Source organism: Odocoileus virginianus, chromosome 23 (genome assembly GCF_023699985.2).
Source record: "Odocoileus virginianus isolate 20LAN1187 ecotype Illinois chromosome 23, Ovbor_1.2, whole genome shotgun sequence".
Lineage (NCBI taxonomy): Eukaryota > Metazoa > Chordata > Mammalia > Artiodactyla > Cervidae > Odocoileus > Odocoileus virginianus.
This window is the reverse complement of record NC_069696.1, coordinates 16,278,319-16,306,130: the sequence shown is the minus strand read 5'-3', so window position 1 is coordinate 16,306,130 and position 27,812 is coordinate 16,278,319. Positions and strand designations below refer to the sequence as shown.

The 27,812-nt window shown below is 63.2% G+C and overlaps 1 protein-coding gene across 11 annotated transcripts; it reads left to right on the top strand.

Annotated features, from left to right (window-relative positions):
• Positions 1-138: 138 nt before the first annotated feature.
• SBF1 (SET binding factor 1) lies at positions 139-27,223 on the top strand. Of its 11 annotated transcripts, XM_070453576.1 has the most exons (42): positions 4,137-4,332; positions 6,371-6,456; positions 6,817-6,954; positions 7,157-7,315; positions 7,400-7,510; positions 7,906-7,929; positions 8,170-8,275; positions 8,402-8,534; positions 8,618-8,726; positions 8,830-8,943; positions 9,053-9,130; positions 9,255-9,368; positions 9,438-9,566; positions 9,648-9,746; positions 9,839-10,043; positions 10,126-10,238; positions 10,885-11,034; positions 11,324-11,392; positions 11,467-11,625; positions 11,695-11,960; positions 12,040-12,212; positions 12,290-12,363; positions 12,436-12,631; positions 12,862-12,989; positions 13,539-13,717; positions 13,806-13,942; positions 14,050-14,257; positions 14,365-14,561; positions 14,673-14,810; positions 16,985-17,062; positions 17,324-17,496; positions 17,573-17,752; positions 18,213-18,314; positions 18,438-18,623; positions 18,693-18,819; positions 18,974-19,104; positions 19,174-19,404; positions 25,555-25,662; positions 25,748-25,959; positions 26,456-26,543; positions 26,612-26,743; positions 26,819-27,223. In XM_070453576.1, the coding sequence occupies exons 1-42, from the start codon at positions 4,149-4,151 to the stop codon at positions 26,915-26,917; spliced, it is 5,823 nt and encodes a 1,940-aa protein (XP_070309677.1). In that variant the 5' UTR covers positions 4,137-4,148; the 3' UTR covers positions 26,918-27,223. The 11 variants fall into 11 exon arrangements, with proteins under 11 accessions (XP_070309681.1, XP_070309684.1, XP_070309683.1 ...); XM_070453582.1 differs by lacking the exons at positions 4,137-4,332; positions 7,906-7,929 and adding an exon at positions 140-368; XM_070453577.1 differs by lacking the exon at positions 7,906-7,929.
• Positions 27,224-27,812: the final 589 nt, after the last annotated feature.

Here is a 27,812-nt window from a genome sequence, read left to right as displayed (position 1 = left end):
GCGCTGGCCTGCGACTCGGAGCCGCCGCGGCTGTCACCAACTGGGGGCGGGGAGACGCGTAGCCCCGCCCCTTGAGCGCGGCCCAATGAGGGCGCGCCGCTCTGGACCCCGCCCACCGGGGGCGGCGCGAGGGCGCGCAAGCGCGCGGCACGGCCGGGCGGGCCGGCGGGCTGGGAAGATGGCGGCGCGAAGCCTGGTGGCCGCCGCGGACCTACCCCGGAACGTCCGGGGTGCGCGGGTCGGGGCCGGGGCCGGGCCATGAGCGCGCCGCCCTCGCGTGCCCGAGCCGCGGAGCCCGCCCGCGCCCCTCGCCATGGCGCGGCTCGCGGACTACTTCGTGCTGGTGGCGTTCGGGCCGCACCCGCGCGGTGAGTGCCGGCGCGCGGCCGCGGGCTGAGAGCCGGGGGTCAGGAAGGGGCGGCGGGGTGGCCCCGGGCCCGCCGGGCACTCTCTGCGCCGGGCCCGCCGCCCGGGGTCGGGGGTCACGGGGGCCGGCCTCCCCGACGTGGGCCGCGCAGCGCGACGGGGCGGACCGAGCTCGCCGGCCGCCGTCAGGGCAGAAGCGGCCTGGCCGCGCCTCGGCGTCGCCGGGAGGCGGGAGGGCCCCGGACGGCTCGGCCTGCGCCTCCCAGCCGGGTGGGATGGGCTCCCTCCGCGTGGGCCGACCGCCGGGCGGCCCTGCCTCCAGGGGCACGGGCCGCCTAGTCAACTGCAAGCCCCTTCTCTGACCCCCGGGGCCTCTGGCCTGGAGCCTGTGGCCCCTGTGCCGCGTCTCAGGCCCGGGAGCCTGGGGGCCTGCAGCCAGGGTTGGGGCTGAGGGACTGCTTCTTCAAGAGGCGGCGTTGGAGCCGGAATTCGGAGGACTTCGGGAGGAACCGTGGGGAGGAGAGGGGAGTGTTCTGGCAGAGGGCCTGCCCATCTCATACCTGCCCGCCAAGCCCCGGGGGGGAGCTCGGCCTGGTGACTGGTGCCCATGGCTGGGGGGAGGGGGCGGTCTGTGTCTCGGGTCACCACCTGTGTCTGAGAGCCCTTCAGCCCAGGGGGTAGGAGAAAGCCTGACGATGACATCAGCACCGGCCCGTGGAGACGTCGCGTTGGGGAGTGCACTGTGTGCCAGGCCCTGCATTGGCCTTTGTGTGCATGAGCGCGATTCCTCCTCCCAGCAGCCCACGAGGCTTCCCTGTTGTTGCCCCCGTCTGTGCACTGGAGTCGGTGCAGAGGGGTTGAGTGCATGGTCTGAGCCGCTACAGAGGGAGTGGGACTCGCATTCAAGCTAACTCAGAGCCTCACTGTGGGCTCAGACCTCAACTACAGGAGGGCAGGCATGGTTTTGGGGGTGTTGGGGACGGTGTTGTGTGGTCAGATTGGGGCTGAGCCTTGAGCCTGAGGGTGGGGTCAGGACCCCCCAGTCTGCCCTGCTTCTTGACGTGCCGGCTGCCGCTGTCACCCTCCCTGCCTTGCGTCTCGCCGAGCCTGCGCCTGCTGGGCCCCTCACCCTCCTCAGTGCCCTTTGGCACAGCACTCACTGCTCTCTACCTGTCCTGTCCACCGACACCCTTGGTCCTGAGCACGTCTCTCCCTTCAGGGAGGGCGCTCTTCTGGGCCAGGATCAGTTGTCCTCGCCCAGCAGCCTGCATGTGGCAGGCTGTCAGTGTTGTACAGGCCCAGCAGGAGAGCCATCTTCTCCAGGACACGTGGGGTGGGGGCAGCGAGAAGCCCGTGCCACCTGCAGCAGGGGGTGCACAGGGTCTGGGGCGGCCGGGCTGGCTGAGGTGCGGCCGCAACTTGGGGGCCCCAGGACTGCATAAGCAGTGTGGGCTTGGGGCTGAGGGCACTGCGGGCCGTGTGGGGAGGTCTGAGGAGGCAGAAGCTGGGGGCGGCATGCTGATGGTGGCGGCAGCTGGAGTGAACGTCAGGGGGAGGAGAGGTGGCCTCGGTGGGCTCCAGGACAAGCTGGCGGTGGGCACCCGCGGGATATGTGGTCTCTGAGCACGACAGGGGAGAAGGCTGATGCCACAGTGCCTGTCACCCTGAGTGACAGGAAGGAGTGAGCCTCAGGATGTCCCCTGCAGTAGGGCTGGGGGCCATGGAACCCCCTAACCACTATCTTCCGGGATTGGAGCTGGTCAGCTGTTGACCGGCCACCTCGCCTCAGGGCCTGCTTTGGCAGGACTGGTCCATCCTGTGAGGAACAAGCCCATGGCTGAAGCAGAGGAGCACGGCCTGAGGCTCCTGCCTTGCCTCTTGATGCCTCTGTGACCTCGGGCCAGTCTTTCGGCCTCTGCGCCTCAGTCTCCTCTTCTGGTGATGGGATGAGTCACAGAGGCCTCCCTGCCGGCTGCCGTGAGCACGAGATGGGCATGCACCCATGACGCGTTCACACAGGAAGTTCCAGGAAGTGACGGGTGTCTTGTTAACGCTGGGCCGCACATGTGTGGACACTTCATGGTGGTGGGCTCCTTTACTGGAGGTAGAGGACCCCTGCCTGCTGGCAGGCCTCGGACTCGAGGCCAGGGTCCCGGGGCTTTTGGGTTCAGTGGAGAGAGTAGGCGTGGTGGGTGTCTTGTCCCTGGCTGGCATCTGGACATCTTCCTTGCCTGAGGGAGCATCCTGGGACTACCTGGCAGAGGGCTGTAGGTAGCAGGGCAGGGAGGGGCTGGGGTGGGACCCTTCCATTCATCTCAGAGGTTGCAGGCTCCTCTGCTGATGAGTTGGGGGCGCTCCTCACTGAGGCCCTGGGTTTAGCACATTTTACACCCTGGCCCAGCTCTGGGTACGTCATGGGGGCCAGAGAGCCCCCCCCGCCAATGCCCATTTCCTGCCCAGGGTGGTCTCATCTGAGGAGAGGGCTCTCCCACCCTGGCCTCACTCCTGACCGCGCTGAGCCAGTCACCTCTCCCCACCCATGGCCCTGCCCCATTCTGGAGCAGGTCGGAGCTGTGTGGGCTGGCCGGGGCTGGGAGCCCGAAGGGTCCAAGGCCTTGGGTCAGAGTCAGGCTTGTCTGCCTGGGAGGTTGGAGAGGCTGCAGCCCCTCTGCCTAGTCCTGCGCTCTGGCCTCGGGGGTGGGGGCATGGGGTGGGGGGCCCTTGCTGAGGTCTGGGGCTGGAGCAGTGGGAGGCTGCTGTCTTTCCCATGGCCCGGTTGGTCTCCGGGCGTGGGCGCTGAGTCGGGGGCCAAGCGGGCTGCCCGCCTCCCGCTGCCTCTGCCCTCAGCACTTGCCGGCCTGGGCTGGCCCGGGCACCGGAGCCTGGCACTGGTGACGGCGTTGCTGGGGATGACAGACGCACACTCTGTGCTCCCCCCGCGGGGCTGACTGTGCGGAGAGTGGCTTGCTGCAGGAGGAAGCTGTTGAGCCAACTGCGTCTCAGGGGGCCTCTGCGCCCTTCCTCCAGGCCCCTAGAGGCTGGCCCTGTGATGCCCCGCCGTGCTGGCTGGGTTAGTTCTCGGGGGGGGGGGGGGGTCCTGTCTCCTGTCCACCCGACGTGGGGCAGTTATGATGGGGCAGGAACTCAGCTGCTGGAGGTCCCCTCCATGGCCTCAGGAGCTGGGGTTGGTGGGGGTGCTGGGCGCTGTGGCAGAGACCACACCCCCCCACCCCCCTGCCCCGAAGGCAGGCCCACAGCCAGGTTGCAGCCAGGCCCCTGTTGGCACAGAGTGGAGGTGTGGCCTGGGGTCTCGGAGAAGGGGGAGGGAGTCAGGAGAGGTCCACAGCGTGCCCTGGTGTGAGTGGGGCTCTGGAAGCTGCCTGTGGGGTGGGAGGGGTTGGGCGTGGGAGGAGTGGTCGGTTGGAGGCTGGTTAGCCCGAGGGCTGTGGGGCGCAGGTGCAGCGCTGCGCAGGATGTAGCTTCTTGCTGGTGGAGTGCGTGTCTGGCCGGCAGGTGCCCCAGGAACCCCAGCAGGCAGTGGTGGGGGTGGGAGGCTCCTGGGGTCCCGCTGCAGACCCCGTGCCTGGGCAGGGCTCAGAGAGCTGGCTTGAAGAGGTGATGCTCTTTGGGCTGAGGGGTTTGGGGCTGGCGGGGGTCCGCTCACTGCCTCGCCAGCGCCCCAGCCCCTGCTGCCCCTCACCTCTGTCGGTGGAGGGGAGGGCTCCGGGTCCAGGAATCCTGCTCTTTGGAGGCAGTGCCTGCTCTAGGAGTTGACGCTCTGCATGATGGGTGCGCTATGGGAGGCCGGTGGCCCGTTCCTCTGCCTGCCTCCTGTGGGGAGGCCGTGGGGAGCAGCCCTCTGCAGTCCAGCTGCCCTGGCTCTGGGCGGGTGCTGGGGGCAGAGGCTGCCGTCCTCAGCTGCGCACCCCCTCCTCCCTCTGCCTGCTGCCTCGTGGCAAGAACTGGGTGAGCCCTGGGTGCGGTTTGGGGCTGCAGACAAGCTGGCCTGGGGGCGTGGACGGGGAGGAGCCCCGTGCAGGGCGCGCGAGCCTGGGCTTGTAGAGGGCGGCCCTTGGGGGGCCTGAAGGGCCAGGGTGTGTGGGGGTGGGTGGGTGTGGCAGCAGCAGACACCTGTCCTCCCCACCCTGGCTTGTCTGCCACCTCGTTCGGTGTCAGTGGGGGGAGGGGAGGGCAGCAGGAAGCTGAGGTTTTGAGTCAGAGTCACAGCCCTTCCCCGTCCCCAGCCGGCAGCCGCCTACCTGCTGCTGGCCTTCTTCCTGGAGGGTGGTAGGCTCGAGACTGCAGTCCCGCTCACCTGCCCGCTGGGGTCTGCTTGCCAGCGTCCTTGGGTCCAGACCCGTTCTGTCTGAGGCTCCTGCGTCCGTTCAGGTTCGGGCTGGCTGGACGTGGGACCGCATCTCGCAGGTCCGCAGAGGCCCCACGCTTCGGCTGTCCCGCCCTCCCTCTGCCCCTGCTCCTCTGCGGGAGGCTGGTCTGAGCAGAGGGAGGGCGGGACCTGCTGGAGTGTGGGATGTGAAGGTGGAGGGGTTTTGTCTTTCCTGCTTGAGCTGCCACCTTGCTGGGTCAGAGACTCCTGTTCATCCTCCTCGAGTTCTCTGAGGGAAGTGGTTCCTCGACTGGGCCTGAATCAGGCCTCCAGATTTGGCTCCGTGGAGGGTGGGCAGGAGGGAGGGGTCTCCAGCTGGCCCTGCCCGTGTGGGCTGGACTGGAAACAGTGACTTGGGCATGGAGGGGGTCTCTGGGGAACACGTGGGAGCGAGGAGGCTGGGAGTGCAGGGACATGCCCTTCCCCTGGTCCACAGGGCCTGGGGCTGCACACAGCCACGTGGTGTGTGCCTGGCTGGTGTGCCTGGTGGCCTGTGTGGGCAGGGGGCAGAGCTGTGCCCAGCAGCTGCAGGGCTCAGGAGGCCTTCGTGTCCTTTCTGCCAGCCCCACCCCTCTCTGGCCTTCTTCTGGGACCTTTGCTGGTCCTGTCTGCCTCTGAGGCAGCAGGAACACGCAGCAGTCGGGGGCCGTGGGCACGGGTAGTCTTTCCCCGGCACCCACACCAGTGTGAGACCTTTGTCGGGCTGGCGGGTGAGGGGAGGCAGGGCCGTGGGCCGAGGGCCTGAGTTGGGGGCTGGCCGGGGAGTCGGGAACAGCTCTCCCCTTCTGGAGCTGGCTCTCTGGGGGTGGGGGGCTGGGGGGCTCTGACTGGTGGAGCAGGTGTTGGGGGCAGGACCTGGAGCCAGGGGCTGGGGGGGCTCTGACTGGGGGGGGCAGATGTGGGGGGCGGGACCTGGGCCCAGGGGCTGAGGGGGGGGCGTGTTGAGCTCCCCTCACTGCTGTCCCTTGGGCCATGGCGCTTGAGCTCTTTTTTCTTTTTTTTTCTTTTTCTTTTTTTGAGGCTCTCATAGTTTTACTTTTTAAAATTTCCTGGTCATTAAAATTTTATTGGATTATAGTTAATATATAATGTTGCATTAAGTTTATGCTGTGGAGGAAAGTGAATTAACTATTCATGTATCCACTGTGACTCAGACGGTAAGGAATCTGCCTGCAGTGCAGGAGACCCGGGTTCCATCCCTGGGTCGGGAAGATCCCCTGGAGAAGGGAAAGGCAGTCACTCCAGGGTTGCTGCCTGGAGAATCCCATGGACAGTGGAGCCTGACGGGCTACAGTCCATGGGGTCGCAAAGAGTCGGACACGACTGAGCGAGTAACGCTGGGACAGTCCTATAGGTTCTGTTCCCGGGAAGGCCGTGGCAGAGCACTGAGTGGTTCCCTGCAGCAGGTCCCACCAGCTCTCTCTTTCTGCGTAGCCAGGGCCCGGCAGCGTCTCCTCACGTGATCGTCTTTAGGGAAACCGTAGGTCTGGGAGCGGGGGCTGGTCTGGTGCCAGGTGAGGGCAGGTGGGTGAGAAGTCTCCGCTTGCACCCTCGAGGCTCCTGTCGTGTGGGGGTGTGGGGCTTGGGCGGTGTCCTGACCCCCACACCTGTCTTCAGGGAGTGGGGAAGGCCAGGGCCAGATCCTGCAGCGCTTCCCGGAGAAGGACTGGGAGGACAACCCGTTCCCCCAGGGCATCGAGCTGGTGAGTGGGGCGCCCCGGGGTCTGGAGCTGAGGGCTGAGGGTGCTGAGGCGGCGGGGCAGATGCGGAGGGCCCCCACAGTGCCCGGCCCTGCTGGGAACAGGGCGATGTCGCTGCCCTGGAGGGCGGGGAGCCCCCATCACGTCCCTCCCTCATGATGGGGCCCTGTCCCACGTCCCAGGGTCCTTGCCCACACGGAGTGGCCGGGGGCTCTTCCTTCCTCCTGTGGGCAGGGTGCTGAGCTCCGGGAGGCAAGGCACTCGGGTTGCAGAGCTCGCTGCCCCCTGCTGCTGGGCCCAGCCTGAGGCCCCTCAAGGGCTGGGGGCCCAGGGTGCTGCCTGCTGACCCACCCTCCCTCCCAGTTCTGCCAGCCCAGCGGGTGGCAGCTGTGTCCTGAGCGGAACCCCCCCACCTTCTTCGTCGCTGTCCTCACCGACATCAACTCCGAGCGGCACTACTGCGCCTGCCTGACCTTCTGGGAGCCTGTGGAGCCCACACAGGTCAGCCTGCGGGCCAGCCCCTGGCTGCGGACGCCCCCCGCCGCGCGCGTCTCTCTTTGTCTGTGTCTGCTCCTGGTGTCCCCACCCCGCGGAGGCTGCACTTCCCAGCAGGCCAGGCCCGTCTGCGTCGCCTGGACCCCCGCCCCCTCCCCACTGGGCTTGGGGACGCGCCTGGACCCCGGCAGACAGCTTCTGTCCGCAGGAAGGGCTGTGTGTCCGGGACGCCACTGCGCGGGACGAGGAGGCCGATGAGGGGGGCTCGGGGGCACTGTCGCCCCCCGCGCCCGGCCCGCCTGACCAGCTGTTTGCTCCAAAGACGCTGGTGTTGGTGTCACGACTGGATCACGTGGAGGTGTTCAGGGTGAGGCGGGCAGCTGGCTCCCCAGGTCGGCTGTGGGGTGCTCTCGCTGGCTGGACCGTCATCCCCAGCCTGTGATCCTTGCAGAACAGCCTCGGCCTCATCTACACCATCCACGTAGAGGGTCTGAACGTGGGCCTGGAGAACGTGGTTGGGAACCTGCTGACGTGCCTCATCCCCCTGGCCGGGGGCTCGCAGGTGGGTTGGGGGGCATGCAGCCTCAGGCGCTCGTCGTGTCCAAGGCAACGGGGTGGGGCCTGAGGCCCTCAGGGTCCTGCCTGGTGGAACGCCCCGCCTCGGACGCCCTCTGTCTCAGTGCCCCTGGCAGCCACCACCTCCCGTGGCCCTGCCTGCCTCGTGTCCCAGCTCATGCCCAGCTCTCCACCCGCACCTGTGTGTCCTCTGCCCGCACGCTCCTCGGGCCTGCCTGTGTCTGGTTGTTGGCGTCGGCCGGTCTGTGCCCCCACGTGTGGGCGTGTCTAACAGTGTCTCTCTGCCTGTGTCTGGCTGGCGGCGTCGGCCGGTCTGTGCCCCCGGTCTGTGCCCCCGCGTGTGGGCGTGTCTAACTGTGTCTCTCTGCCTGTCCTGTGCAGCTGGACTCTGGTGAGGATGGAGTGGTACGGATTCTTTGTTTCTTCTGCCCACTTAGGCCCCATCCTCACCCCCAGGTCAGAGGCCCAAAGTTTTCTCTGGAGCTCTGCTTGGGCCGGCAGAAGCCGGGCTTGGCCTTTGCCCCTGCCCGTCCCTGCTGTCCCACCTGGGGGTCTGTCTGCCTCCTAGGCCCTCCTGAGGCTGTAGAGCCTGGGTCTGACCCAGGTCTGGTCGGAGCAGCTGAGCCCTGGCCCCTCTCTCTGCAGAGAACCATCTCTTTGGGCGCCGGGGACCGACAGGTCATCCAGACCCCGCTCACCGACTCGCTGCCCATCAGCCGCTGCAGCGTGGCCCTGCTGTTCCGCCAGCTGGGTGAGCCTGGCCCCCCACGAGCCCCCCAACCCCCCCCCCCCCCCCCGGCAGGGCGCTGCCTCCGCCTGCCTGGCCAGTGCCGAGGCTGCACTGCACGCCAGGCTGCTGAGCCCGTCTCCCCCTCAGGCATCACCAACGTGCTGTCCCTGTTCTGTGCGGCGCTCACCGAGCACAAGGTGCTCTTCCTGTCCCGGAGCTACCAGCGCCTCTCCGACGCCTGCCGGGGACTCCTGGCGCTGCTGTTCCCTCTCAGATACAGGTGCCTCCCTTAGCATTGCCCACAGCCCTTCTGCCCGCCCCAGCCCTTGCAGGGCGGCCGCACTGAACCCTGGCCTGTTGCAGCTTCACCTACGTGCCCATCCTGCCGGCGCAGCTCCTGGAGGTGCTCAGCACGCCCACGCCCTTCATCATCGGAGTCAATGCTGCCTTCCAGGCAGAGGCCCAGGAGCTGGTGAGGCCTCCTCGGGGCCTGCCTTGCTGCTCCAGGCTGGGTCGAGCCTGGGCCCTGCCGAGCGGTCCCTGGTCCCTGACCTCTCGCTCCCTTTGCTGCACAGCTGGACGTGGTTGTTGCTGATCTGGATGGCGGTACGGTGACTGTCCCCGAGTGTGTGCACATTCCGCCCCTGCCTGAGCCCCTGCAGACTCAGACACACAGCATCCTGAGCATGGTGAGATGGGGTTGGGGCCGTGGGGGCCGCAGCGGGGCCGCGTGGTGGGCAGAGGGGCCCGGGCCTGGGGCTGGTGTACAGCCGACCCCGGTCCTTGCTGCCTCCACAGGTCCTGGATCCAGAGCTGGAGCTGGCCGACCTTGCCTTCCCTCCACCTACGATGTCCATTTCCTCCCTGAAGATGCAGGTGGGCGTCACTGCAGCTTTGGGGGGGCCCCCAGCCACTGAGTCCTGGAGGACGCACGTGGCATATGTGTGGGGGAGGGGGTGGGCACGGCGGCGGGCGGCCACTCACCACGCGTGTGTCCCAGGACAAGGAGCTGCGTGCCGTCTTCCTGAGGCTCTTCGCTCAGCTCCTGCAAGGCTACCGCTGGTGTCTGCACATGGTCCGCATCCACCCGGAGCCCGTCATCCGCTTTCATAAGGTGGGCGCCAGGCGGGGCGCGGGTGGGCCGAGAGGGGTGCCCGAGGGCTGACTTCTTTGTGCACCCCAGGCAGCTTTCCTGGGCCAGCGCGGGCTCGTGGAGGATGATTTCCTGATGAAGGTGCTGGAGGGCATGGCCTTCGCAGGCTTCGTGTCAGAGCGCGGGGTCCCCTACCGCCCTACGGACTTGTTTGATGAGGTGCACCCCCACCCCAGCTGGGAGGAGCCCCCCCCCTCAATCCTGCTCCAGCCAGCCCTCCTGACTCTGCCCCGTCCCCAGTTGGTGGCCCATGAAGTCGCTCGGATGAGGGCAGACGAGAACCACCCCCAGCGAGTTCTGCGTCACGTCAAGGAACTGGCCGAGCAGCTCTACAAGAACGTAAGACAGGCGACGCGAGCCGCGGGCTGGTCTGGCGAGGCCATCCTGCCACCCCAGCGGGGCCGCTCACCCACCCTGCCTGTGTCCCCCAGGAGAACCCGTACCCTGCTGTGGCTATGCACAAGGTGCAGCGGCCAGGAGAGGCCAGCCACCTGCGGCGGGCACCCCGGCCCTTCCCCCGGCTGGACGAGGGCATGGTGCAGTGGATCGTGGATCAGGCCGCGGCCAAGATGCAGGGCGCGCCCCCAGCTGTGAAGGCCGAGAAGAGGACCACTGTGCCCTCGGGGCCGCCCATGAGTGCGTAGCTGGGGTTGGGGGGCGGGGCATGTGTGGCTGAGAGGGCGTGAGGTCAGAGGCGAGCGTGCTGTCTGCTCCCCAGCGGCCATTGTGGAGCGGAGTGGCGGACTGCATGGTAACAGCGCGCGCCGGCTGGAGGTGGTCCGGAACTGCATCTCCTATGTGTTCGAGGGGAAGATGCTGGAGGCCAAGAAGGTGAGGGGGTGCCGGGCAGTGGCTCCCAGAGGGCCACTGGCAGGAGCCAAGCCAGTGAGAGGGCGGGTGGAGCCAGGCCTGGGTCCCCCTCGTTCCAGCTCAGAGCGGCTGAACGCGGCCTGCAATAGGATTTCCTTCAGCGTTTAGGTATCAGAACGTCCTAAGGGTTTTAGTGGTTTTTCTTTCTCTCTCTCTCCTATAGTGCAGATCTATACACTTCTGTGTTTTTTGTTTTTTTTTTTTAAACACTGGGTTCCTGATCATTTCAGAGAGAATGGTAGTAACAGAAGTCTGAGTGCAGCCCTTCTGAGCCTGCGGTGCTGAGCCGTCTGCCGGCACTGTGTTCTGGGCACAGGGCCTGGCCGGCCGCGGGGCCGCCTCCCTCCGAGCACCTCGGCACGCTGGCCATGCTGTGAGCAGCGTGTGGGCAGGGCTGGCTACACTGGAGTGTCAGGCTCTCTTGGGCAGTGAAGCACCGTGTCTGGTGCAGCCCGGACCTGGGTGGCTTCCAGCCAGCTCTGAGCGGAGCGCCTGCGTCCGGCCCCCACCTCCGGGCCGGGCCTTCCCTGTGCCTCCCGCCAGGCCCTCAGGGCACAGCTGGGGTCTCCGCAGGCTGGAACCCTCATTCCTGTGGTTCTGTCCGCAGCTGCTCCCAGCTGTGCTGAGGGCCCTGAAGGGGCGTGCGGCCCGCCGCTGCCTTGCCCAGGAGCTGCACCTGCATGTGCAGCAGAACCGGGCCGTCCTGGACCACCAGCAGTTCGACTTTGTGGTCCGCATGATGAACTGCTGCCTGCAGGTGAGGCCGGGCCTCACACTGTTGGCGAGAGGATGCCGCCGGGTGGGGGCGGGCAGGGCTTCCCCGGCCAGCCCGTGAGGGTGCCTCTTCTGGCAGTGTGACAGCTGGGAGACCCTGGTCTGCCAGTGCGGGTGGCCTAGGAGAGTCCGCGCGCAGAGGTCTGCTGCCCTCACCCTCCGCGCGGCCCTAGGAACTGGTGCAGACAGTTCCGGGACGGCGGGAGGCGCTGCTCTTGGCGGCGGTGCCGGGGGGCGCTGGGCAGGTTTCCGACACCCCTGGCCTGCTGCAGGACTGCACCTCCCTGGATGAGCACGGCGTCGCGGCTGCTCTGCTGCCCCTGGTCACTGCCTTCTGCCGGGTGAGTGCTGGGGTGGCCAGGGTCTTCCCCCGCCCACTCCAGCTGCCCCCGCTGACTCCCACTTGCCTCTGCAGAAGCTGAGTCCAGGGGTGACGCAGTTTGCATACAGCTGCGTGCAGGAGCACGTGGTGTGGAGCACACCGCAGTTCTGGGAGGCCATGTTCTATGGGGACGTGCAAACCCACATCCGGGCCCTCTACCTGGAGCCTGCCGAGGACCAAGACCCCTTCTCGGTGTGTGGGGGCTCCCTGGGCCGGGGGATGGGCGGGCCTGGCTCTCGCTCACCTGTGCCCCTGCGGCAGGTAGGGGAGGCGCCCCTGCAGGGGGACGAGCGCTCTGCCCTGGACGTGGCCTCTGAGCAGAGGCGACTGTGGCCCACGCTGAGCCGAGAGAAGCAGCAGGAGCTGGTGCAGAAGGAGGAGAGCACCGTCTTCAGCCAGGCCATCCACTACGCCAACCGCATGAGCTACCTGCTCCTGCCCCTGGACAGCAGCAAGAGTCGCCTGCTCCGGGAGCGCGCGGGGCTGGGCGAGCTCGAGAGTGCCAGCAACAGCCTCGTTACCAACAGGTGGGGCCTGGCCTGGGGCGGGAACGGGCGGTGGGGGCCTCAGGCCGGGGCTGGCACCCACTGTGCCCTCCCTGGCCAGCATGGCGGGCAGCGTGGCGGAGAGCTACGACACGGAGAGTGGCTTCGAGGACGCGGAGGCCTGTGACGTGGCCGGGGCTGTGGTCCGCTTCATCAACCGCTTTGTGGACAAGGTCTGCACAGAGAGTGGGGTCACCAGCGACCACCTCAAGGGGCTGCATGTCATGGTGCCAGGTATGGGCTCTGGGCCTGGAAACACTCCCCTTGGGTGGGCGGGCCCAGGCCAGGGCGTGAGAACTGCTCTCCCCCAGACATTGTCCAGATGCACATCGAGACCCTGGAGGCCGTGCACAGAGAGAGCAAGAGGCTGCCCCCCATCCAGAAGGTGAGGGGGCGCCATGAGGGGTGGGCCCAGGACCCAACCGTGTCCTGAGGCACCGCTCCCCTCCCCAAACAGCCCAAGCTGCTTCGGCCACGCCTGCTGCCCGGAGAGGAGTGTGTGCTGGACGGCCTTCGCGTCTACCTGTTGCCCGACGGGCGAGAGGAAGGCGCGGGGGGCCCCGGGGGTGGCCCCGCACTGCTGCCAGCCGAGGGCGCCGTCTTCCTCACCACGTACCGCGTCATCTTCACGGGGATGCCCACCGACCCCCTGGGTGAGCCTCAGGGCCTCCGCCCACCCCAGCCTCACCTCCCTTCTCCTCCCAGGTCCCTGGGTGAGCGGGACTTTGCTCCTCCCTCTCCGTCTCGGGTGGGGTTGTCTGTGGAGACAGTCCGTCGTCTGCCCCTCCCCGCCTGCGCCGGCTGCCCCACAGCTCTGGTCCCTTGAGGCTCAGGGACCCCTCCCCTCCCATCCCTCTTGACTCTGCCCCCGGCCTGTTCCAAGTGGGGGAGCAGGTGGTGGTCCGCTCCTTCCCGGTGGCTGCACTGACCAAGGAGAAGCGCATCAGCGTCCAGACCCCTGTGGACCAGCTCCTGCAGGACGGGCTGCAGCTGCGCTCCTGCACCTTCCAGGTGGGCAGGGGTCTGAGGGCCCCTCATCCTGTTCTCACAGGCAGGAAGTTAAGCTGGCGCTGAGCCCTTTGTGACCCTGACTTTATGTGGGAGCGGCTGTGCCTTAGCTCAGGGTCCTCTGCCCGTGCCACGTGCTGGTTGTCGGGGCTGTCCGTCTCGTGTGAGGCTGGACCCTGGGATCCGGGTCGAGGGTGCTGCATGGGCACGCCTGACTGAGACCTGTGCGGAGGGGACGCACGCAAAGATCGGGTCGTCAGTCTATCTGCGTGCGGTTTGGGGAGCGGACCCTCCGTTAGCCCTGTGCCTTGGGGTGCTCCCTCGGGGGTGTCCGTCTCCAGACGCAGAGGCGAGGCTGACCTTCATGGTCCCGTGGCAGACCCAGCTGCCTTCTCCGGGGCCCGTCGGCCATAGGGCTGTCACCCGCCCACCCTGTTAGAAACACTTGTCTTCCAGTGATGCAGCATGGGTGTCCCGGAGGCCTGTCTGCCTTGGTGGCTGGGCTCGGGCCCACGGGCCACCCAGCCTCTGAGGCCCTCCTGTCTGCCACAGCTGCTGAAGATGGCGTTTGACGAGGAGGTGGGGTCTGACAGCGCCGAGCTCTTCCGCAAGCAGCTGCACAAGCTGCGGTACCCACCAGACATCAGAGGCACGTTCGCACTCACCCTGGGTTCTGCCCATACCCCTGGCCGGCCGCCCCGTGCCACCAAGGACAAGGGACCTTCCTTCAGGTAGGGAACTGGGCCCAAAAGCCAGGATGCTGTGTGTGTGTCCCCTTGTTCATCTCATCTCTGTGACCGTGCTCTCCCACCTCCCCAGGACCCTGTCTAGGAACTTGGTGAAGAATGCCAAGAAGACTATCGGGCGGCAGTATGTCACTCGGAAGAAGTATAACCCCCCCAGCTGGGAGCATCGGGGCCAGCCGTCCCCCGAGGACCAAGAGGACGAGATCTCTGGTGGGGATGGGGGAGCCCTGGGTGGTCTGGATGAAGACCTTCCCGTGGAGGATGGGGGACCTGGGCGGTCTGTGACTGACGACCCCCGTGTACCTGGTCTGCCCCAGTGTCGGAGGAGCTGGAGCCCAGCACGCTGACACCATCCTCGGCCCTGAAGCCCTCGGATCGCATGACCATGAGCAGCCTGGTGGAGCGGGCGTGCTGCCGGGACTACCAGCGCCTGGGGCTGGGCACACTGAGCAGCAGCCTGAGCCGAGCCAAGTCTGAGCCCTTCCGGATCTCCCCGGTGAACCGCATGTATGCCATCTGCCGCAGGTGAGCCCTGGCGCAGCCCCAGGGTGCTGGCTGCGGCTCCACGGCGGCTTTGCAAGGGTGATGGCAAGGGTGAGGCAGCTTCACCCACCGCTGCTGCCTCCTTGCAGCTACCCTGGGCTGCTGATCGTGCCCCAGAGCATCCAGGACAACGCTCTGCAGCGCGTCTCCCGCTGCTACCGTCAGAACCGCTTCCCGGTGGTCTGCTGGCGCAGCGGGCGCTCCAAGGCCGTGTTGCTGCGCTCTGGAGGCCTGCACGGCAAGGGTGTCGTCGGTCTCTTCAAGGCCCAGAATGCGCCTTCTCCTGGTAGGCGCCCTGCTCCGGCTATGGCCCTGCCCCAGCGCCTGACCCCGCCCCATCACCCTTGCCCCGCCCCAGGGCCCTGGGCCCCGTCCCCACCTCCGCCTCCCCCGCCAGGCCAGTCCCAGGCCGACTCCAGCAGCCTGGAGCAAGAGAAGTACCTGCAGGCTGTGGTCAGCTCCATGCCGCGTTACGCGGACGCGTCCGGTCGCAACACGCTCAGCGGCTTCTCCTCCGCCCACATGGGCAGCCATGGTGAGTGTGCTTGGATGGGAGGACTTGGGGGCAGTGGAAGGCATTTGTGGAGGGCAGGCCGGTGAGGGGGCCGTGTCTGGGTAGTGGGACCAGGTAAGTGTCCGGAGGCCCTGCTCTGACCACTCCTTTGGGGGTTTGCAGAGGAGGCAGCAGGCCCAGGGCACGCACCCAGGGACCATCCCGGGCCCTGCCCCTCGCCCTCAGGGTCCAGGTGCTCAGTGGTGCGGAAGAGCTTGTGATGCTGTGGAGAGGGGATGGTGTGGTGTCCTGGGGTGGGAACGCTGTTGGGGGTGGTGAGCTGCGTGAGTGCCTGGCACTGAGAGAGGATTCTAGACAGACCATAGGAGGGCCCCAGGGCCTGCAGGCAGGGGAACGGTGTGTGCCGGCAGGAGCAGCCTCGCCTGGGGGCCTTGCTCTGAGGCAGTCACCTCTGCGTTGCGCTTACCCTCCCAGCCCCATCCTGCGCCCTGTCCCCCTCGTCGGGGCCCTGTGACAGCCTCCCCTTCCCTGCCCCCGCCTCTCCCCCCCAGCTCCCCTCCTGGACCCTCGTGATACTCTGGCCCCTTCAGGTTCGTTCTCTCGGCCCCCTGGGCCGCCTCCAACTGCCGTGTAACCCCTATTGCGCCTCTGTGCTTGGGGCTTGGTGATCAGAGGCCTGGCAGTCTGTGCTTGGAGGGCTTATCTGCCCTCTGGAGGCACAAGGTCTGGGAAGCTGCCCACCCTGGGCCTGGTGTGGCCCAGATGCTGGCCTCTGCCTGTTCCTTAGCAGACGTGGTGACAGTGTCCACCCAGGGCCTGTGCACACCTGGAGCTGTCCTGGCGGTTGTGTGTGCGGTCGGCAGATGTCACTCGGGGGTTGTTTCTCTGTGATGCGCCCCCCTTACCCTGGCTGGTGCAGGCATCACACCAGGGCTCACTTGTCACTCAGGCCTTGCTGAGTCCCTCCTTCCCTTCAGACTTGTCTGCGTTCTCCTCTGCTGTGGCTCTAGCCACCAGACGTGGGCTCGGGCTGGTGGCACCACCTGTGGGCCCAGCCTTCCAGAAGCCTGAGCATCTTCCTTGATTCTTCCCGCCGCTCACCCTTGCGTCCTCTGAGCTCCCCGCCCATGTCTGCAGCCCTCCTTGTGGTCAGTGGCCCCCACCGCGTGGCACAGGACCTGTGTCGGCTGTGGAAGTGGGCGGTCCCACTGTCCTCGTGGTGGCGAAGGGGGATGCCGACCTGGGGAGGACCAGCTTTGGCGTCCACCCTTCCGAAGGGGCACGTACCTTACCCATGTCGTTCCTGTGCTGGGAGCGTCGCTTTCTAGTTTTTAGTTTTCCGTCCTTCAGCGCGTGTTGTGGTTGCGCTGTCTTGCTTTCTGTCTGCTCCAGAGGTTCTGAGCGGCCCCCGCAGGCAGCGAGCGCCCTCTCCCCGGGACCGCTCGTCTCCTCGTGCCTGTGTTCTCCCTGATGGTGCTTGTGCTGCTGCTTGGTGCCCCCGAATTCTGGGCACGGGCCACCCCCTCATTGCCCGGGGTGTACAGGGGCTCAGCGTACCTCAGCCACGCACGGTTCTGGTTTAGACTCTGTCATGGAGACAGTGTCCTTGCTGTGGGTGATGGTGCTTCTTCCTGCAGCGTGGTAGGCTGCCTTTATGCTCACCTCCAGGGGCCCGCACCCCACTCAGAGGACGGGCGGGACTTGGTGCTGGCTTTGGAACCCAGAGACCAGTGCAGAGCCTCATCCTGCCAGCTCCCTGCACGTCCAGCCCATGAGCCTCGAGCCTGCATGTGTCCTGGATTGAACCAGCCTCGAAGGCTCCAGGCTGGGGGCCGCCTCCGCTCTGGCTGCAGTTCGTGGTTGCCTCCTGCTGCTGTGTGCCTGGCAAGGCATGCTGGGTGGCCACGTCCTGAGCAGCCCTGGCAGCGTCCATGGGCTGAGGGTGCAGAGGAGGCCCAGGGTCCTGCTTGTTCCCTCCCCTCTCTACGTACTGTCCGGTCCTCTGTTCCCTGGTTTGCCCTGGGGACCCAGAGGGCCTTGGTGCTGACCTGCACTGTCTCTGTCTCCCTGGGGCCCCTGGGGGTTTGGGGCAACTCAGCCCTGTACCCAGTCTCCTTGGGCCATAGTTTCCCGCTTGCTGGGCACTCCCCCAGGCCTGGGGCCAGGCCTGAGCTTTCTTTCTGCTGTACCCCCAGTGCCCAGCCCCAGAGCCAGGGTCACCACGCTGTCCAACCCCATGGCGGCCTCGGCCTCCAGACGGACTGCGCCCCGAGGTACCGTACTGGCCCCTCAGGCCGGCCCCCCCGCACCTGGCCCCGATGGTCCCCATGGGACTGAGTGGTCACAGGCACTAACGTCCCCACATCTGGCACTAACGGCCCCATGTGACAGACTGGTGTAACCCAGCCCTCCCCACAGCCCTGGGCACTAACAGCCTGATGCCCCAAGTCCCGCCCTTGCCCTTCCTGGGAGCTCAGCCCTAGGTAAGTGGTGCCCCTGCCCTAGTCTGGTGCTTACCTGGTTTCTCTGTGCAGGTAAATGGGGCAGCGTCCGGGCCAGCGGGCGCAGCGGTGGGCTCAGCACTGATGTGGGCTCCCGGCTAGCAGGTGTGGGCCCCCCCCAGGCCAACGGGGCCCCTCCTGACCCAGGCTTTTTGCGGCCCCAGCGTGCAGCCCTCTATATCATTGGAGACAAAGCCCAGCTGAAGGTGACTGGGACGGGGTCCCAGGGTCAGGTGGGGATATGAGGTCTGGGCCCGCCTTACTATGGTTGGCCTCCTCCAGGGTGTGCGGCCAGACCCCCTGCAGCAGTGGGAGCTGGTGCCCATTGAGGTGTTTGAGGCGCGGCAGGTGAAGGCGAGCTTCAAGAAGCTGCTAAAGGCCTGTGTCCCTGGCTGTCCTGCCACCGAGCCTGGTCCAGCCTCCTTTCTGCGCTCACTGGAAGACTCAGAGTGGCTCATCCAGGTCTCTCCCCTCCCCTGACCCCCCTGTGGGGGACGGCACCGGGAGGGAGGTGCAGAAGCCACGGGGAGGGTCTGTCCAGCGGCCACCTGGGTGCTTGCAGCACCCCCCCCCCCCCCCCCCCCCGTTATCTAGAGCCACAAGTGGGTGGGGTCTGGGCTTGTTCATTGGCTTTGGGAGGAGGTGATGGGTGTTTGCCAGTTGTGGGAGGTGGACAGGGGTGGAGGCCAGGGCCCGGCCGTGTGGGCACCCTCTGTTCTGTCCTGGTGGGCCTGGGCGTGTCAGGGAGGGCCACTTCTTCAGGCCCAGGTGCTGACCGGTGGGCGGGAGGAGGGATGCAGCCCTGCACACTTTGGGCCTGTGGCACAGTCTGTCCCGTGGTGCTGGCCTGCATGACCACCTCTTTTGTGGATGTGTGGGTCCTGGGGCCCTGGGAGGTGCTGAGGGGTGCGGGTCCCCGCAGATCCACAAGCTGCTGCAGGTGTCGGTGCTGGTGGTGGAGCTCCTGGACTCGGGCTCCTCCGTCCTGGTCAGCCTGGAGGACGGCTGGGACATCACCACCCAGGTGCTCGGGGCGGGGGGGGGGCAGGGACATCCCCACTCAGGTGTGAGGGGGCGGGGACATCCCCACTCTGGTGCGCGGGGGGCGGGGTCCCCACGCCCTGCTGACCCTCCGTGCTGCTTTCAGGTGGTGTCCCTGGTGCAGCTGCTCTCAGACCCCTTCTACCGCACCCTGGAGGGCTTCCGCCTGCTGGTGGAGAAGGAGTGGCTGTCCTTCGGCCATCGCTTCAGCCACCGCGGGGCCCACACCCTAGCTGGGCAGAGCAGTGGTTTCACTCCAGTCTTCCTGCAGTTCCTGGACTGTGTACACCAGGTGAGTGGGTGGCGGCGGCTGGGGGCTGTGCGTGCTGACTGCGCTCTGCTGACCCCTGGTTGCGCACAGGTCCACCTGCAGTTCCCCATGGAGTTCGAGTTCAGTCCTTTCTACCTCAAGTTCCTTGGCTACCATCACGTGTCCCGCCGCTTCCGGACCTTCCTGCTGGACTCCGACTATGAACGCATTGAGCTGGGTACAGGGGCAGGGCGGGTGGGTACGGGAGGTGGTGGGGGCGGTCCGCTGGTGGGGGTGTGGCCTGCAGGAGGGGCGTGGTCCGCAGGTGGAGGGTGTGGCCTGCGGGAGGGGCGTGGTCAGCAGGCCGGCGCTGTGCCCCCAACCGCCCGCAGGGCTGCTTTACGAGGAGAAGGGGGAGCGCCGGGCCCCGCAGGCCTGCCGCTCGGTGTGGGAGTACGTGGAGCGGCTGAGCAAGCGGACGCCCGTGTTCTACAACTACATGTACGCGCCGGAGGACGCGGAGGTGAGCCGGGCCCCGGGCGGGGTGGCCGGGCCCCGCCGGGCCCAGCGCTCAAGCCAGGCCCTCCCCCAGGTCCTGCGGCCCTACAGCAACGTGTCCAACCTGAAGGTGTGGGACTTCTACACCGAGGAGACGCTGGCCGAGGGCCCCCCCTACGACTGGGAGCTGGCGCAGGGGCCCCCCGAGCCGCCTGAGGAAGAGCGGCCAGATGGGGGTGCCCCCCAGAGCAGGCGCCGGGTGGTGTGGCCCTGCTATGACAGCCGCCCCCGAGCGCAGCCCGATGCCATCTCCCGGCTCCTGGAGGTGCGTGCGGCCCCGGGGACTGGGAGTGGGGTCCCCCCACCCCTCACGTTGGCCTGTAGTGCCCGCCCTGACTGCCGTCTGCAGGCAGCGGTGACCGAGGCTGTGTGAACCCCACAGCCTCAGGAAGGTTTGGAATCACCCCAGGGGCTAGCGGGGCCTGTCCTTGTCCCCTGTAGACCCCTGCCCTCGCCTTCCTGGGTGTGGACACCACCCCGCTGGGCTCCGGCTGCCTTGTGGCTCTTCAGAGAAGCGTGGGTTGGACTTTCAGGCCGCTCTTGTCCTCTACCTTCCAGACCTGGCGGGTGTGCCCTGGAATAGAAGGGCCTGTGCGGTGGGTGGAGCCTCCCCGCCCCGGCCTTGGCTGGGTGACGTCCGGGAGATCTCTTCCTGTGGGGAGGGTGGGCAGCGGTGAGGAGCCAGCAGGCTGTAACGCGTGTTAGGAACCAGCACCGCCTGCCATCCGGAGTTTGGGGGAGCCCGGGTCCTGGCTCTGTGGGTGTAGGGGGCCCACAGGCTCAGGGCAGACTGTCCTCTCCCCCGCGCTACTTGTGGTCGTGGCGGTGGTGTCCTGGACCAGCGTCTGTGTGGTGTGTTCTGTCTGCGGTGCCTTCACTTCTGACTGGTCTGTCTTTACAGTTAAGAGGAGCTTCTGGTACACATGTAGTTAGGTCTTCTTTTTACCCGTTTCTGTTTTTCATTGGACTTTTGAGTCTATTTATACTTGTTTATTTACGTCCAAATTTTTCTCTTAATTTTTGTAAAAACATCTAGATGTAAAAACATCTAGGTGGAGGATAATTGCTTTACAGTGCTGCGTTAGCCTCTGCCATACATAAGCATTTACACTTAGTCATTGATGTGATGGGCTTTTCTGGTCGCTCAGAGGGTAAAGAATCTGCCTGCAGTGCAGGAGACCCAGGTTTGATCCCTGATTCAGGAAGATTCCCCTGGGGAAGGAGACGGCTATCCACTCCAGTGTTCTTGTCTGCAGAATCCCATGGACAGAGAACCACCAAGAGTGGACACAGCTGGGCAGCTAACACTTTCACACTGGCGTGAAGTCTGACTTCCTGCTTGCTGTCCTTTGTTTGCTCTTCTTGCTTTTGTTATTTTTCCTGATAGTTGAGCATTGTTACCCCACGTGGTCAGAGTTACCTGGCTTTGGAGCTGTATCTTTTGCGTTCCTTGTAGCGGCCGTCGGTGGCTGCAGCCGCAGATCTTCAGGACTGAGTTGTGCCCACGCCCCCGACCCCCCACGGAGCCGCCGGCTCCTGTCCTTTTGCTGTCGTCGCCCATTTCACTTTCATCTGTGATGTCAGCGCTCAGCGCGGATGATGTTAATTTTAAGTGGCCAGCTTTGTTTTGAAGAAATTAGATAAGGGAACAGCCTGTTTGCCATGCCCAGTATTTCTCATTCTTTCCTTGTAGGTCTGCGTTGTGTCACTTCCCTCCAGCCTGGGCTTTTCTCCGCTCAGTACTGACTTACGCACGTGATCTGTTCGGCTCTGTGGGCTTAGCTGCCCTGCGGCGCGTAGCTCCCCGCGCAGGCATTGAACCTGTGTCCTCTGCACTGCAGGGCAGCTTCTTAACCACTGGACCACCAGGGAAGGCCCTGAAGGCTGTTAATGTTTCTTGTAAATCAAATCTGCTAGTGATACATTCCCCAAGCTTTTTTTTTTCACCTGAAAATCTCTATTATTGTGCCTTTTTAGTTTTTTTATTGCCACTATTTCTTTTTTTTGAAGTACAATTAATTTACAATGTTGTGTTTCGGGTGTATAGTAGAGTGATTTTGATGTATGTGAAGAAAGCTGAGCGCTGAAAAATTGATGCTTTTGAACTGTGGTGTTGGAGAAGACTCTTGAGAGTCACTTGGACTGCAAGGAGACCAGTCCTGGATGTTCATTAGAAGGACTGATGCTGAAGCTGAAACTCCAGTACTTTGGCCACCCCATGTGAAGAGTTGACTCATTGGAAAAGACCCTGAGCTGGGAGTGATTGGGGGCAGGAGGAGAAGGGGACGACAGAGGATGAGATGGCTGGATGGCATCACCGACTCGATAGACATGAGTTTGAGTAAACTGCGGGAGTTGGTGATGGACAGGGAGGCCTGGCATGCTGCGATTCATGGGGTCGCAAAGAGTCGGACACGACTGAGCGACTGAACTGATATATGAAAGTGTCATTCTCTCAGTTGTGTCTGACTGTGCAACCCCATGGACTGTAGCCCGTCAGGCTCTTCTGTCTGTGGGATTCTCCAGGCAAGAATCCTGCAGCGGGTTGCCATTCCCTTCTCCAGGGGATTTCCCCAACCCAGGGATTGAACCTGGGTCTCCTGCACCGCAGACAGATTCTTGACTGTCTGAGCTACCAGGGAAGCATATATATGTGTGTGTGTGTGTGTGTGCGCATGTATTGTGGAGTCTTTTCCATTATAGGTTTTCACAAGATACTGAACATGGTTCCCTGTGCTGGGCAGGTCCTTGATTATCTACTTTATACACATAAAGTGTGTATGTTAATCCCAGAGTCCTAATTCGTCCCTTCCCCTCATCCCCTTTGATGGTAACCATGTTTGTTTTCTATGTCTGTGAGTCTGTTTCTGTTTTGTAAATAAGTTCACTTATTTAATTTTTCAGGTTCCTCATTTAAGTGATATCAAACGGTATTTTTCCTTCTCTGACTTAACTTCACTGACTGTGATGATCTCTAGGCCCGTCCATGTTGCTGCAGGTGGCATCACTTCATGCTTTTTATGGCTGAAGAGTATTCCACTGTGTATATGTACCATACCTTTATCCGTTCATCTGTTGATGGACATTTACGTGGTTTCCATGTCTTGGCTATTGCAAACAGTACTGAAGTGAATATTGGGGTGCACGTATCTTTTCGAATTGGAGGTTTTGTCTCTTCTGGATGTGTGCCTGGGGGTGGGATTTCAGGGTCACGTGGCAGCTCTGCTTGCAGTTTTCAAGGACCCTCTGTACTGTTCTCCAAAGCGGCTGCACCAGTTTTCATTCCCACCAGCAGTGGAGCCGGGCTCCCTTTCCCCGCACCCTCGCCAGCATCTATTAGTTGTAGACTTTTTCACTGATGGCCTTTCTGACTGGTGTGAGTTGGTACCTTACTATAGTTTTGATTTGCATTTTTCTAATAATTGGTAATAGTGATATTGAGCATCTTTTCATGAGCCTATTGGTCATACATGTGTCTTCTTTGGAGAAATATCTATTTAGGTCCTCTGTTCATTTTTTAAGTTTCGCTTTATTTTCTGGCTGCGCCGCTCGCTTGTAGCGAGTAGGGGCCGCTCTTCCTTGCAGTGAGCAGGCTTCCCATTGCGGTGGCTTCTGTATGGAGCGGGGGCTCCAGGCACACGGGCTTCAGCAGTTGCGGCTTGGGGCTCAGTGGTTGTGGCTCTGAGGTTGTGGTAAGTGGGATCTTCTAGACTAGGGACCGAACCCGCGCCCTGTGCGTTGGCAGGTGGGTTCTTAGGGAAGTTCTGCCATTCACGTTTTGCTGTTAGGCTTTTGTCCCAACCTTGTGTATATTATAAATGTGACATTTTCAAAACTGATGCTTTGTGAAATTTTGAGTGAAGAATTTTTCAGTGAATTTTACGCTTTGTCTTTGATTGTCCAAGTGATATATGTACTAATGTCTCAGAAGAGGATAGTTCTTCAGAATATAGTTCTGTTCAGATGATGTGAATATTAGATCAACGAAAGCCAAAAAAAAATTTTTCAAAAAAACCTTAGTGATTGATTCTGAGATGGGAAGTGAAAATGGAACTCGGGCACTGGAACTTGCTCCTTTGCTTCTTCAGAAGAGTGAATTGAAAACATTTCACGAAACTTAGAAGACTTTACTGGTGTCTCATGTGTAACTACTTTCTGTAATAACCTGCGAAATGTGAATAACCAGATTGGTTTTTGGCCACAACATAAAAATCACTGGCCACAGGCATTAGTTTCTGCAACCCCCGCCCCTCCCCACCTCCCCGGTCAGTAATGAGTTAACAGGATTGATTCTTCAGTCCAAGAACACGGTACATCTTTCCCCATGTCATCTTCAGTTTCTTTCATCACTGTCTTACAGTTTTTTGCGTACAGGTCTTTTGCCTCCTCAGGCAGGTTTATTCTGAGGTATTTTATTCTTTCTGATGCAGTGGTAAATGGTATTGTTTCCTTAATTGCTCTTTCTGTGACTTTCTTTTTTTAAAGGGTGTTTTCTTTGGATGCAGAATTCTAGGTTCACAACTTTGAGCCCTGGCAGTTAAAGGCGCTGTTCCAGTGTCTTCTGCTGGCAATGTTTCTGAGTGGTGACGCTCCTTCTTACCGTTGTGAATTGTGTGTGATGTCACCCTCTTTCCCCGACTACCTTAAGGTTTTCTCTTCATTCTGTTCATTTTCGGTGGCCGTCCTGGGTCTTCGCTGTCGCGCGCGCTTTCCTCCAGTCGTGGTGTGCAGGCGTCTCGCTGCAGCGTCCCTCCTCGCTGCGGAGCTCGGCTCTGCAGCATAGACAGGCTCGGCAGCTGCGGTGCCTGGCCTCAGTTGCTCTGGGGCGTGTGGGGCTTTCCCGGACCAGGGGATCAGGCCTGTGTCTGCCGTGTCGGCGGTTGGATTTTTCAGCACTAGGCCACCAGGGAGCCCCTTCTCTTCATCTCCAGTATCCGCAGCTTGGCCATCACGTTGGCTTTTGTGTGTGTGTATGTGTTCTGCTTAGAGCTCTTTAAGCGCCTTAGATGTTGTGCGATGGTGGTTTTAATCAAATTTACTAGATTTTAGACCTTTATTTCTTTAAAAAGTTTTTCCTGTATAATTACTCCCTCATTTCTTCTGGGACTTTCTTGCCCCATAGGTCATTAAGGCTCTGTGGGTTTTTCCTCTGCAGATCATGTATGATTTTTATTACCCTGCTTTCAAGTCCACTGCTCTTTTCCTTATGTTTAAAATGCTCTGAAGCTTATTTAATGAATTTTCTATTTTAGATATTAGAGTTTTCAGCTCTAGAGTTTCCATTTTCTTTATGGTTTTTTTCTCTCTCGAGATTCCCCATCTTCTCAACCATTATGTTCATCTTGAAATCTTAAATGTACTTAAAACTGTTCTGAACCTCTTATATGCTGCTTGAGTATCTAGTTCATTTCTGGGTCTGTTTCACTTTCCTCTGACGACGCTTCTCCTCTCCCTGCCTTCTTGCTTGTCTAAGAATTGTTGTGAGCTGGACGCTGTTGAGGATCCAGATCTGTTTTCCTCCAGGGTCATGGGTTTTCTTCCTGCTGGCAGTTAATGACCTTGTGGGTCAGCTTGGTCTTTTCAGGGGTTGCTCTTAGGCTTTGTTAAGCAGCTGTAGAGAAGCCTTTCCTCCAGGCTCCACGGACATGATCTCTCCAGGTTTCAGCGGAACGTCTGTGTCATCAGCAGGGTGTCCCCATGGATTCTGCGTCTCCGAGCTGTGTGGCCTCCAGCGTCCGGATGCAGCTCACAGCTTTGAGTGGTTGTTCTGCCAGGCCTCATGGGATCTTACCGCACACATGGCGGTTGCTCTTGGCCAGAGATGCGGTTGGGGGGGGGGTCCTGTATGGGGAGGGTCGAGCTCCTGCTCACTCTCCCTGCCCCCCACAGACCTGGGTGCCCTACACCCCACCCCCTGGCCCCTCTCGGGCCTCAGTCCGCAGGCGGCTCCTGCACTGTCCAGCCCGGTAACTACTGGTGGCTAGCCGCTGGTGGTGGCGGCTGGAGGGCGGCTCCACATGTCTGTGCGCCAGTCGGCGCCTTGTTGCTGTTTTGAAGATAGTGTGTCTCTCTTTTCTGGCTGGTTTTGGAATTTTTCTCTTTCAGAAGTTTTTCTGATAATACCCTGAAAATGTTAATTTTCTTAATATCCTGGGGTGTGTATGCTCAGCTTATCCTGTTTGGGGTTTGTAGTGTTTTGATTACATTTTTGATGTCTTTTTTTAGTCATTTTCTCCAAATAGTGATACTGTCCAGTCCCTCACCCTTGCACATTTTCCTCGTGGATGGCAGCTACACACTCGTTGCAGCTTTTCACTGTCTCCTTTCTATGGTTTCTATGCTCTTGTCTCTACGAGTTCCAGTCTGGGTATTTCCTTCTGCAGAAGATTTTAGTTCACTGGTTCCCCCCCGGCAGGAGATGCAGCGTCTGGAGACCGAGCTGGGTCGACCCCCCGAGCGCTGGAAGGACGCCTGGGATCGGGTGAAGGCAGCGCAGCGCCTCGAGGGCCGGCCAGATGGACGTGTGAGCGGGGCGGGGGTGGGGGGCGGGCGGGCCTGCGGCCTGGAGGCAGGGAGGCCCCCCTGACACGGGCCCCTCCTGCCCGCAGGGCACCCCCAGCTCCCTGCTGGTGTCCAGCGTGCCCCACCACCGCCGCTCGCTGGGTGTGTACCTGCAGGAGGGCCCCGTGGGCTCCACGCTGAGCCTCAGCCTGGACAGCGACCAGAGCAGCGGCTCCACCGCGTCCAGCTCGCGGCAGGCAGCCCGCCGCAGCACCAGCACCCTCTACAGCCAGTTCCAGACGGCAGAGAGTGAGAACAGGTCTGCGGCAGCTCCCGGGCGGGCGCCGCGGGTGCCTTTGCGGGTCTTCCTGGGATTTTTCGGGCAGAGGGGTTGGTGGGTGAGGCCCTGCTGGTGGCCTCAGCGTGAGCTGACCAGTGCAGGGAAGAAGCAAGTGGGCTTAGTCTTTGGCATGTGGAGCTGGTGACCTCGGCCAGAGAGGGAAGGGACTGTGGGGTTTGATGCAGGCTCTCGGGGGCGGGGGCCCCGCGGGCCGCACCCCACTTCTGGGCCCAAGGGCCGCTTGGCCACAGTTGTCTTGAGATCTGCCCGCTCGTCAGGCCCTGCCCTGAGGGGGACGTTGTTGCCGAGGCCCTGGTGGGGGCCATCACAAATGAATGTCTAGGGACCCAGGGCTCCGGGCTCGGGTTGGCTTGGGGGCGGACGCCTGGGTCTTGCTGCCGGGCCTGGCGGGGGTGGAGAGCAGGCATCGGTGCCGGGCCCTGAGGTGGTCTGGCCGGTCCTGTTGCAAACACAGGTCCTACGAGGGCACCCTGTACAAGAAGGGCGCCTTCATGAAGCCCTGGAAGGCCCGCTGGTTCGTGCTGGACAAGACGAAGCACCAGGTGAGTGTTCGGTGCCCTGGCGGGGCGGGGAGTTGAAGGCGCCCTGCCCTGACTCCTGCCCCCCTCAGCTGCGCTACTATGACCACCGCGTGGACACGGAGTGCAAGGGCGTCATCGACCTGGCCGAGGTGGAGGCTGTGGCACCCGGCGCGCCCACCATGGGTGCCCCCAAGACTGTGGATGAGAAGGCTTTCTTTGACGTGAGCTGCAGTGGGGGCGGGGGTGGGGGTGGCTGTTCCTGGGGGAGCCGTGGAGTCAGCGTCCTGTGTCCCCAGGTGAAGACGACGCGTCGTGTTTACAACTTCTGTGCCCAGGACGTGCCGTCGGCCCAGCAGTGGGTGGACCAGATCCAGAGCTGCCTGTCGGACGCCTGAGTGCGGCCCTGCCCCGCAGCCCTGCGATGTTACTGACCACTAGGGGTGGGCAGGGCCCCCCGGCCATGTTTACAGCCCCCCGCCCTCGACAGTATTGAGGCCCCTCCCACCCCCCCGCGTGTACAGTCCCCCGCCCCGCCAGCTCCTGCTCACTGGAGGCCTGGCTGAGTGCCCGCCGGGAGCAGCACGGTACAGCCCTCGCGGTGGGCCTGTAAATAGTTCCCCCGCCCGTCTGTGCGCTGGCCCCGGCCGGCTGGCCCCAGGCACCCTCTTCCTAGAATGAGAGTCTATAAAGAGCTAACGACACCGCGTGCCTGCGTCTGCTCCACCCACTCCCCCTGTACCCGGGCTGCTGCGTGGGGGGTGGGGGGTGGGGGGGGGGGGGGGAGTGGCATCATCAGGGCCTTGCCTGGGGCCTGCTCCCCCCGGGCCTCAGGCAACCCTGGGGCTGGTAGGCAGGGCGGGCGCCACCTGGGGTGTGTTGTGGAGGGGTACAGAGGGGGACCTCCCCCCTGAAGCCATCCTGCATCCAGAGGGATGGGGCTGGCTAGGACAGGGTGCAGACTCACTGGCCCCTGGTCAAGTGAGAGTCCATGGGCCTGGGGGCGATGCCAGGAGTGTGGGCTTTCTGGGGCTCAGGGGCAACATGAGGTGGCAGGGCATGGCACCCTGACTGCATCCGCGCCGGGAGCTCTGCTCCAAATGCCCGTCTCTTCCTCTCCCAGAGTCCGGTCTTTGCCCTGACCGTCCCCACTGCCCTGTTCTCGGGTGTAATGGGGGTCGCCTGGACTGGGCCTCACTCGCAGTGGGTGCCAACCAGGTGTGGGGCAGCAGCAGGTGGGAGGTGGGGTGTGAGGTTCCAGGTAGAGACCACAGCACAGGGTTGGCGGGGCCG

Bases quoted from the DNA above. Each gene is read 5' to 3' on its own strand.
- SBF1 (XM_070453575.1), top strand. From the start codon at position 4,149: ATGATGGGTGCGCTATGGGAGGCCGGTGGCCCGTTCCTCTGCCTGCCT. The intron at 9,369-9,437 runs GTGGGCGCCAGG...TGTGCACCCCAG, and splicing joins CCGTCATCCGCTTTCATAAG to GCAGCTTTCCTGGGCCAGCG. The intron at 17,063-17,323 runs GTACCGTACTGG...TTCTCTGTGCAG, and splicing joins CAGACGGACTGCGCCCCGAG to GTAAATGGGGCAGCGTCCGG.